The sequence below is a fragment of the Patagioenas fasciata genome, chromosome 3 (genome assembly GCF_037038585.1).
Source record: "Patagioenas fasciata isolate bPatFas1 chromosome 3, bPatFas1.hap1, whole genome shotgun sequence".
NCBI classification, from domain to species: Eukaryota; Metazoa; Chordata; class Aves; order Columbiformes; family Columbidae; genus Patagioenas; species Patagioenas fasciata.
Window position 1 is genome coordinate 76,961,766 of NC_092522.1, and position 11,509 is coordinate 76,973,274.

General features: G+C 44.1%; 1 protein-coding gene across 7 annotated transcripts in view; it reads left to right on the forward strand.

Annotated features, from left to right (window-relative positions):
- The window catches only part of FYN (FYN proto-oncogene, Src family tyrosine kinase), a 141,343-nt gene extending 136,817 nt beyond the window's left edge, over positions 1–4,526 (forward strand). For all 7 annotated transcript variants that reach the window (XM_071806630.1, XM_071806628.1, XM_071806632.1 and 4 more), the window contains one exon: positions 1,609–4,526. In XM_071806630.1, coding sequence (XP_071662731.1) covers positions 1,609–1,817 — 209 coding nt within the window. In that variant the 3' untranslated portion in view covers positions 1,818–4,526. The remainder of the gene's footprint in view (positions 1–1,608) is intronic.
- Positions 4,527–11,509: the final 6,983 nt, after the last annotated feature.

Here is an 11,509-nt window from a genome sequence, read left to right on the forward strand (position 1 = left end):
ATCCTTGCAGAGACACCACAAATGGATATCAGCAGGAGGAAATTGCCTTACTAAGATAAGAGGAAAAGGTGTTTTGTAATCCTAACATGAGATGAGAATCTAGATGTGGATGGCCAGGAAAGGCTGTATTATGCAGATGCTTCTTTTAAAACATCATTAAGAATTAAAAACAGCCAGGACATGAGGACACAGAGTAAAGACCAAGTCCAAGGACACAGCTAAGTTACCAGCCTAAATACCAGGCAGTGTAAGGATATTATTCTCACTAGTAAAAGTGTAGAGTAGACAAATGAATCTGCATTGAAGAAGGTGGTTGAATTATTTCTCACAAATAAGTTTATAAAAAAGAGGGGAAAGAGATGATCCCATGGGTCCTGAAGGTGGGACAAGGAAATTCTTTAAGAGGACACCCTGAAAGAACAGAGTGGACAAAACCCAGGGAAGATGTTGTCATGGAAGCCAGGGAGAGGATAAGGTAATGGAAAGAGCAACATCAAGCTGCTGGTTTCTAGATTTGGTCATGGAGGAACTTCAGAGTCCCTCCTTGTTCTCCTGCAGAGTTGCTGGGTATGACCTACTAAATGAGTGGAGTGAAGCCTGCAGATATTTTTCAGCAGAGGGCTGGGGCAGGGCTTGCCAACTGGCAAGCCACAATGCTTGCAGTCATCATGCATGCTTTCTCTGAAATACTTCTGCATGCCTGTGGTGCTAGTCTTACTCTTGGTACTGTTAAAAAGCCAAAAGAATTCCTGGAAGAGCTATTTAAACTGAAGTCGAGGTTGACTGCAATTAATGTACGGTTGAAAAAACACTTCAGCAGAGGGACCTAGGGCTGAAGGGATTGCATGAAAAGACAAAGTAGCAAAGGGCCTGTCTTGCCTCTTAGAGACAGACATGAAGGTAAAGTAACTTTTCACCTTTTGTGAGAGAGAGCTGTGATTCTGCAGTGGAGCTGTTTAACTTGATGGTTGACTTGTCTTCTGAGCAACTTTGTTTTCCTCTGCATTGAGGTGAAACAGTGGGATATGGTAGAAACAACACTAACCAGCACAGATCAAGAGAGTACAGATCAGCAGCAGGAAGCTTCTAAACCTGTGTTGAAGGTAATGCTACTGGACATCACTCCTAGCCCAAGGTAGCAGAGTTTGTGTTGAAGTTATGGCAGCAGGACCTCACGGAGCACTTCAATAAAGGCCCACACTCGATGTGAGGATTTCAAAAATTCATCTTAATCTCTAGAATTTTGAATAGGATTTGTTATTTTCTTTAACCACGTCATATAACATATTTCACAGCTATTGTTGTTGGAGAGAGAATGTGCCAAATCCTGCCCATTGTGAGTAAACCAAGAGGGTAACCATAGGAGCAACATTTTACTCATCACTGGATCCTAAAACCTTTTACAGAGAAAGAAAATAATCCAGGTTACCTTGCAGGAGATGAAGAGCGGGAACAGGACATTGGAGTGGGGTTTTTTTGCTTGTCTGAACCAGAAGATATTAGTATGATTGAGAAAAACATATGTATTGTTATATGTATTGTAGAGATAGTTATACTCGGGCTACATTTTCTGTAATTTAGCAGTGTGGATTTGTCTGCTCTTTTCAGGCATGAATAACCGTGAAGTCTTGGAGCAAGTAGAACGTGGTTATCGGATGCCATGTCCTCAGGACTGTCCCATCTCCTTGCACGAGCTTATGATCCACTGCTGGAAAAAAGACCCAGAGGAGCGCCCAACTTTTGAATATTTGCAGGGTTTCCTTGAAGACTACTTCACTGCAACAGAACCCCAGTACCAGCCTGGTGACAACCTGTAAATCCCTGGTCTCCAGACACTGTCATGAATTACCAGGTGTTTCTCAGCCCTGCCCCACCTGCCCTTCAGCTTCCAACTCCGTGATCGGCTTCTCCAGAGAGCAGCATCTTCCAGCACCGCCGTGCACATGAGGGACTGAAGCTGGGAACTTCCACAGCCCTTGCCTGTGACCACTTGTCCTAATAATCTGAATGTCCTGGATGAAGAGGAGGAAAACACGTGTTTTTTTCTTAATCAGAGACTCCAAAACTGCATTGTATTGATGTTACGTAAACTGCAAAACCTCTGTTCATTGTAAATAGTAACTCAGTGCCAATAACTGATCCTAGTGCTTTCCTTTTTTTAAAACGCGAAACCTATGTGATTTTAACTAGTCTTCTCCTGATTCAACTAAAAGTATTATTTTCCAGAAGTGGCCTCTTTGTCTAAAACATTTTTTTTCATGTTTTAACAAATAAAAAAAAAAATCAGGACAGGTGTTTGTTTTTTTGCTTTTTTATATATAAAATATATATAATATATATACATACCTGTACATACAGTATATGGGTGCTATTGCAGAGGAAACTCATTTGGAATTGAATGAATCCTGCTGCAGCAGTACCCAGAAAGCGATAATTTTACTGCAGACGTGAAAACACTGGTGGGATTCTGAAAGCCAGTGATCTAATTTTTGGCTTTTGCCAAGCATGATTTTTTTAAATTGGATTGCACTTTTTGTTTATGATTATGTACCTGTAGATGGTTGTAACTTTGCTCTTTCAGGAATCATGTGCTGTATTTACAGTAATGTTTCCAATGTTTGACAAGTGTGTGATGATTTGTTCTTGAAATTAAAACAACCATATTTAAAGCAAGAAAACTACACCATCACCGTTTGAACTGGAAAACTGAAACTGCAAGGACTTCTTGTATCACAACATGTATACTGAAACGTTTCGAAAAGATTTATTAAACAGTGTAACCACATTCAGATGGTCTTAAAATCATAGCATTTTAGCCATGTCCACCTGCTAAACTGTTGGCCATGCAACTAGGATTTTTCTGTTCTATGTGTAACATTTTTCCATTGTAAAATAAGTGTGTTAAATGTCCTGTACTGCTAATGAAATTACTTTCTCTATGTCTGCAAGTTCTCCAGTGGAATTACTATGCACTTCTTTACATTTCATGGAGGATACACAGAACAAAGTATTACCTTTTCAGTTGTCTGTACCAGCCTTGAATTACTTACATTTAACCAAAAAAAAAAATTTTCCTTTCTATTTCTATTGAGTTTTTAATACTGAGTTGCAAATTTTAAAGTCTTAATTACATTTTGTTATGGTTTATTTGCAAGTTTACATTTTAAAACTGTTTAACTTTCTTAATTTAGTAATTAAAAAAAAAAGAGCATTTTACATTTGGATAGTTGTTCTTTCGTTTAAACTGTGGAGATAATGGTGGAGATGAGATAGAAACTTTTCAAGGGGTGTCATGCCATTTGGGCATCATATTTCATAGGATTATGCAGACCAGTCACCTATGGGACATCATTTTCCAAATTATGAAGTCAGTATGTTTTTAAACAGCTGGAGTTCAACTGTAAGGACTATGGTTGAATGCATCGCTAGTCTCTCATTTCTCTGTTCTACAAGGAATTTATTCTTTAATAGTTCTGTTGCATTTAACGTGAATACTTTTACAAGTGTTGCAGGAAAACATTTTCTATGCCTTGTATTGCTGTTATTGCTTTAAAATATTGCAGCCAAGTACGACTTCTGACAGTTGAAACTTTTTTAAAAATTATTTAATACTTAGATTGTGAATTCATATTCTGAATACTCACCCATTTTCTAAAGAGAACCTTCTTCTGTTCCTGAAAACTAATCCTGCGATGAATTGAGATTCAGAGAAAAAATTGTCATCATTTTAGTATTTTCTATACAAAACACTGACTGAAAATCCTCTTGCAAAGGAGGTTTCCACACTTAGCCTTTCTTGAAGTGTGAATTTATATGGCAATGTTGCTTGTTACCAGATTTCCATGATAAATTGGTTAACATTTTACATGTAGAGTCTATAAGTAATGTTATGTACATGATATATTCAATGTTGCTGTACCTATAGCTGTGGAGTACTGAAGAGGCCATAATTCTTGTGGGACTTTTAGTTTCCTCTTAGTACTTAAAAAGAGAGTCATGGTCCTCTTTTTACCCACAGCTACCCCCTCCCCCCCCAGCCTTAAAACATCATCTACTGAACTGAGGACTCTGTAGTAACCCAGCGGGCTGGTGAAGCCAAAATGTCCCGTACTGAGCGCGGTGCATGGCACAAGGCACGGCCGTGCTGCCACCTTCCTCAGCAGCCTTTGCTGTGCCACCAACTTAAGTACGGTTTCCATCTGCAATGCAGGACGAGCCTAAAACATTCATTTTGCCTGTGTTTCTCGTTGGAAGTAAGACTCAGATGGGGCGCTGTTGGGGTTTTATGGCCTTCTGATTCTTGGATTTGTTGTTTCTTGTATTGCATTCGGTCTCTGAGTACCATGTTGGTCTCTGCCGCATCTCTGCCTGCAGCTGGCTTGTGTGCGGACTGGTGCCACTGTTGAGTGGCAAATCCAGACCATTTCCCATCGGTAGCTCTTCTGCTTCTTTTTCTTAATGTTGGGAGTTTTGTTGTTTGGGTTTTTTAATCTCTCAAATAAAAACATTAGCAAAAATTTAAACAAGGTTGTTAGCATTTTTGCTATAAATTAATAAACACTTTTCCTTAAGCACTGCGTATACACCACAGATAGCTGTGTGGTGACTGTAAAAGTAGAATTATCAGATTTAAAATATCCTGTTCTCTCCAATATTTTTTTTTTAATGTAAAACTAAATAAATCCCATCCAGGTAAAAACAATTGGCCAAACGCTCTCCCCACCAGCACACCTGACTCCCAACCGGTCCGTGATGTGGCAGCGAAGTTCCAGAAAAGGCGACCTACCAGCAGCTGAAAGGACGCTGTGGGGTGACCCAGGCATCTCTAGGCCAGGCTTATCAAGCCCAGGAAAAATGAGAAGCAAAGACACAATGCTGCTGCGAAAGGGACAGTTAGTACAATTAATGCCTGTTAACATATTTCTATGGCAAAGAAATTACGTGAGACTTGGTGGGTTTTCAAAAAGGTTCAAATTTTGTCAAAGGCACAAACATGATATTCTTTGGCTCTTGCAGCCAGTGTTCGGCTTAGTTCTATGTGACATCCTGGGTTTGATTTAATTGCCACTGTAGAAAAACAAAGTAAATACAAAATGGAAAAGTGATTAAGTGGAAAATCTGCCTCCCGTGTGAGTGTTTCTCCTGAAGCTTCTAGACTGGAAAAGACTACCTGCAGATGGAGAAGGCAGATTTCTAAATGTATTAGACCTTGCCACAGAAGTTCAAGGTGAGTGGAAAATTACTCAGATTCATTTTAAAACGCACCATCCCTTCGTCAAATGCTGCAATAAAAAATGCAGTACACTAATGAATGCTACCACATTGTACCCGGGGGGTTTAAGGGCCTCACACAAGGCTGAGCCCAAGCATGCAAGAGCTATTAGGAGATATACAGTAGCTCCACTTCCAACGTGTAGACAATACTCATTCATCAAAGAAGGCTTTTCCTGTCTAATGGGAAATTACCACCAGCAGTGCAGACAAAAGGATATTTATTTTCTGCATTCGTGTCAGTTTGAGGATCTGTCTGTCTTTCAAGAATAATTGAAGTCTGTTTGTAGCTCAGAAATCTCATTGTGTTCTGCAGGCTCAGTAAGCAGTGATTATAATTTCCTGTGACTCATATACAGGGAAATTTTATCACTGAAGGGGCTCCTGTCAATTGGGGCAGTATTCCCTGCCATCTTAACTGAAAGAAGGAGCACTTCAGTTTTGGATTTTCCTGCACAGATCAAACTAGAACCCATGTTCTTTTAGCAGAAAAAAGGGCCCTTGCCAGGATGCCACTGGCATAGGGTGTTAGTCTGTCCCTCTCAGTACTTCTGAATTTGTCAGGAGAACTTCTGACAGCTAAAAGTGGGTTATTGAGGTTCATTTTGAATGTTAGAGGGGAAATGCTCACCTCACATAAGTCTGTGAGATATTTTCTCTTGACTTTTAATACAGCCAATGTTCGTATGTATGTAAACATATATCTATATCTCAAAATGCAGTTTGCACATGAAAACATCTATACCTACACAAGCATCAATCCATCTCCTTGTATTCCTCCCCTGCAACTGAATGCTTAACAAAAATGTATGACTGGATGTGAATAGATTAGAGGACAGAATGGTGTTAACAACAAAAGAGGTTCTCTTTTTTTTTTCTTTCCCTTTTTTTTTAGTAACTTTCACTCCATAATCAGTTATAATCCCTATCCCCAGCCCAGGAGAGGGGTGGTAGCAGCAAATGCTGCTGCCACAGCCCAGTGATTCTGTGGGTGTCCAGCTACTGCAAAGAGCAACCTGTAGGTGATTTCAAACTCAGGGAGGGAAAAAACATTTCTCCTGAGGGTATGGCTGCAGTTTGGGTCCTGTGCTGTGAGTATGCAGGAGGGCAGAGAGGGGAGGAGATGGCCCTGCCAGGAAAAGCAGGTCATCAGCTGTCAGGCTGCACATCATGTCGTGTAGAGGGAGGTCCAAAGGTTGCAGCACCAGCTGTGCTCACAATGCCTGTGTTTTGCTATGCCTGGGGATTGAGGTGATCAGATTAAAGCAGACTGGTAAACCTGAACTGTGGTTTCTGTTTCCAAGTGTAAATATCTTCTCTGTTACAGGGTAAATAGTGTATGTTCAAGATGGGGGGGAAAAAAATCGCTGGTCTGGTGTGCCTGTGACTGAAGGGCAAGTGTTACCTCTGCCTGACCAGGCCAGATGGGAGTTTGATTATTCGGCTCATTGTTGGGAATAACTCGGCATTAAGCTCTGTGAATAGCTAAAAGGGCAAAGAGCAAAGAAATGAGATTATCTCCTTCCTCTATGGCCAGGCTTGGGCTTGCCAAGGACTCCGTTTTGCTTTTTTGTGCATCAGCATTTGTTGCTGAGCCCCTGCACCCAGAGTCTTGTGAAGTTTGCTCAGCTCCTTATTGTCAAAGCTTCACACAAAATCCCTGAGCCTTGTAATTTTCATCTGGAAAAAAAGAAAAAAGGGATGCGGGGAATCTTTCTGACCATGTTGTAGCCCTACTCACTGACCCAGGGGCTCACCCCCATGCTGGAGACCTGCCCAAAAGCCCTGGCATCCCCTACGCTTCATTCACCAGCACAATTCAGGCTCTGGGCTGCCTTCCAGCCCCACTACACTGCTGGATTTCTCCAGCTAAAAGTTGCTGCTTGTACAGGAAAGGTTGCAGGTGCTGGGAAAAGGGTGCAGTGGTCCCAGCACGTCCCTCCTGGCACTGTGCAGGGCTGGGGCCGTCCCTGCCATGGGGCCAGGGGAGTGGCAATGCAGCAGGGTCCTGTGGCTTCCCTGGAGACACCTTTGGCTCCCAGAGCTGCCACCACACTCCTGGCCATAGGCAGCAGCTCAGGCATGACCACATGTAGCTGCAACTGGGTCTCAGGGCAACTTGATAGGGGCTGTGTTGGTACAGCCCACAGTCCCCAGCCCTTGTGATGACGGAGAAACAGAAGCTAACTCCTGCTCTCCCAAAAAGGCAGTGGCAAAGAGCCAAATCAGAAACCACTTTGCATATTAGAGACAGAGGACTAGGTATGTTTGATCATATGAGAGCTCAAGTGTTCCCTCAAATTCCCATGCCTCCCAAAAGCAGCACGACCGCCAGCTGAGCTTTGTATATGATCTCATATACAGCCAGTGTATAAAACACATACCGCATACTGAACATTTGCATATGTTACACATCTTTTGTTCCACTTGGGTGGCCTTCTCCTCCCCCTCCCCCTCCCTCTCACCCCATTACTCACCCACGCAGCTCCCCTCGCGTTATTCTAGACGTGTCATTTCTGAAGGGCTACACACCCCGGTCCTGCAGAGAGTGGGGGCTCTGTTAATTGTCAAATGTTGAGAGGGTAACGATCAATGGATGACTAATTGGAAGCAAGGGGGAATAAAATAGGTATTACTTAGCTTCTGCTGTTAATTAAGAGGATGCATAATGCTGTGGGGAAAATCTTAACAAATGGCAGGAGGGTTTTTGTCATTATGAAAGGTTTAATTAGAAGCATTGCAGAAGCTAACATCCAGGTACTGTTTTCTTTCCTTTCAGGTGTCTCTCCAGGACGTGACTGAAAAATGCCAAAGCAAGAGCCTTAAAAAATGTAAGTGGAAAATATTTTTGTAGGCATGTGCCTAGCAATCTAAACATCGAGACAGGGAAGAAAACCCCAGCTTCCCTCGTAGTGCAAAAGCAGCAAGGGGTGAGCCAAATGCAGAGAACTGGAGTGGGAGTGTCACGTGCATTACACTGAGGCAGATGGGATTAAATGTTCGTTGCAATGTCTCCAGATGAATTCACAGCACCAACGTTAAAAGTGGAGCAACACAACAGTGCTTTATTTCAACAGATAATCATTTGGAAGCAAAAACATTTATGATCTAGTTCTCTGAATATATAGATGCAGTAGAGAATACAAGAAGAGGCATTAGATATTGACATTATTTTCCTAATCAAAAAAGAAGTATTAAAAGAACTAGCAACGATTTTTATTAAAAAGTTCCATATTAGTTGCCTTGCCAATTAAAACACTCATCCTGCACTTGAATATTAATCTGTACTTTCTATGATGGGCCAAAAATGATGCATCACATTCTGCTTGTAAATAAAGTACAGATGAGATACTAATTTAAAAGAGTTTAAAGTTTCATCCAGCTTTCAGTGAAGTGAGTAGGAAGACTTCAGAAATATAAAACAGGCCTTCAGAAAGCAATTAGGATGGCCTCAGTTTTGGCGATGTGGGACACTTTTAAAATGCTGAAATGAACTTAGATATCTATTCTCTAAGTTTCCTAATCCAAAAATGAGTTAATTGATAGCAGTTTCTGCAGCTTTGTGGGTGAGTACTTAGGTTTGGGCTGGACCTCATCTTTGCTTTGAAACCCATTCAGTAAACAGTGCCATTAACACAGTTAGCAGAGAGCGGCTTTCATGTGGGGTGTGGGTTCTTTTCTCTTTGTTGGGCTGCTAAGAAAGCACATGAAGCTCAAGTTAGAGGAACTGCTCCAAGTACCTCCTGGTTTCTGGGGTTTGGCAAGTTGACGAGGGGACAGAGGCTAGTCCTTTGGTCACAGCTGCAGACACCATTAGGTCCGTAGGTGTGATTTCTGAACCTGGAAGCACTCATGAGGGCCAGATTTCACAGCGTATCTCCCAGGTGCTATGTCCTTATGAGCCAGGCTGCTCTGTGCTCCTTTCTTTGGGCCACAAATACCAACTCCAAATTAAGATACGTACAAGTGGTCAGGGTGGAAATAACCCCAGGAGACTAAATGCTGAGTGAGCTAGCATTAATTCTCAGGGGCATTTCTAGGTGGCTAAGCAAAATATATATGGAGCTACTTGACAGAGCTCAGGAAAGGACCACATAGATAATGAAGGGGCTGAAGCATCTGATGTATGAGGAAAGATTGAGAGACATGGGATTGTTCCAGCTGGAGAAGAGAAGGCTCAGGAGGTATCTCAGCAATGTATATAAATACCTGAATGGAGGGTACAAAAAGGATTAAGCGAGGCTCTTTTCAGTGACAGGACCAGAGCCTGAAATGAATAGCCTGAGGTTTTGTGACTCCTCTGTCCAGTCACACCCCCTATGCTTCAAAGGCATGACAGCCTCCCAGGCACCCCGCCAGACAGGGGCTCTGGCCAAGCTCTGCTGGGTCAGGCTGGTGTGGGTCACAGCCACAACTTCCCTCCTCTGGCCTCCTACAGGGGTGGTAGGTGGCCACTGTCATTTGCTAGATGTTGCAGCCCTGTGTCCAGGGTACAACCAGTGGAGAAGAGGTGAAGGCTGTCCGTAACTGTTGTTGGCAAGGGAGGCTGCTCCACTGAGTGAAGGAAGGGATATTGCATGGCTGCATGGCAGAGTCCTTAACAAACAAATCCCACAAACGCAGGTACTGGTGCAACATCGCCTTGTGAATCTCTGCTTGCCAAGTCCCTGTGCCCAGCCGTTGGTTGCCCACACTCCCTGGGGAGCTGGTCCACATACAGCAAACACCATACAAGTCCTTTGCATAAGCCCCAAGAGGGTCAGGCACTCCTCATACCAGCTGTCCCTCCCTGCTCCCAGCCTACCTACGTTCATAGAGGCCCCAGTTTTAACTCCTGCGTGGCCTTGAGCCCCTCACCACCCTTCCCCACCATGACACGCAGGCTGCAGCGGGGCCATCGCTACTCCTGGGCAGGAGGCTGGTGAGGATCTGGTGAGCAGGTCAGCCACCAGAGCCAGGTTTGGCACGACTCGAAGCTCAGGCAGCCCTGCTAAAAATGCCAGCTGTCAGGGTGCTCATGGTGCAAAACAGCTGTGCAGCACAGCCGTCACACTTGACCCCAGACCAGAGGGATTAAACCTTGAGCTGATTCAAATGGCTGCGGTTGTAATCCAGCCACTTCAGCTGCAAGCATCGACTGCCCATCACATCTGGGTCTGTCTGGGACCCTCTGGCAGAGCAAGGGCTACATGAGCAGTCTGGAGATAGTGAAGGACAACTCTGGAATGTCCCAGAAGGGAGGCTTGGTGTCCTGCTGGCCCACGCCTTGGTGGAGGGGGGAAGGTCAGAGGGAAGGATGGGGTCAGTACCATCAGCAGGAGGGCCGGGCTGACATGGGATGTCCCAGGGTGGAAGGTAAGCTCAGGCTGCGGGGCATCACTGCACTGTCACCAGTACAATCATGTTTAGTGCTCAGTTTGGGAGCATGCACTGCTCTCAAATGCTTGAATTTTCCCTCTGGATATGTAGGCAGTGGTTCCCTGAGAAGAGGAAATAAGTGCTTGAGTCACAGCTCTTCTTCATGACCACAAAGAGGGGCTGGCGGAGCAGCCAGCACCTGGAGAGGGCCCATCCGGGTGGGGGAGGAATCACAGGCAGTCAGCTCCCTCCTCCAGCCCCAGTGCCACAGGAAGGTGGCAGGAAGGTGAAGCAGTGGCACTGCCAAAGCAAGGGCCTTGGGGGTGGTTTAGACATCCTGGGGGTGCAGGCTGACCAAACAGGCGTTAAGGTAGCATGTGGTGGCGGCTCACAGATGCCTGGAGGATGAAGAGCCATGCACAACAGCCATGCACGAGTTGCAGCCAAGTCAGATTCCTCCTAGGGTTAAACTAAGCAAATGTAGGCTAAAGATCAGGAAGAGCTTCTTGGCAGGAAGATATGCCGAGCAGCGGTCAGGAAAGCAGTGTGGGCTGAGACATGCAGCTGTGTCCAGAGGGTGCACTGGGACCGCTGCTGCGGAGCACAGTCAGTGTGCCGTATTGGGGCTCTTTGAACCCCGCCATGCTGCCAGCGCCAGCATTACTTGGCTCTATGGAGCTGTGCAAATATATAAGGGTTTCAGCCTGTAGGAAAACTGAGTTTCTGCTCCTTGGAGGTGCAGAGAGAAACTTGGAAGTGTCTAGAAGTCTAATCTCAAAAAAAAATCCAGACGAGAAATCCTTTTTTTTGTTCTTTATTTAGTTCTTACAACCATCATGTGATTGTCTTTAGTGCTCTGATTCACAGTTGGTTTAACATT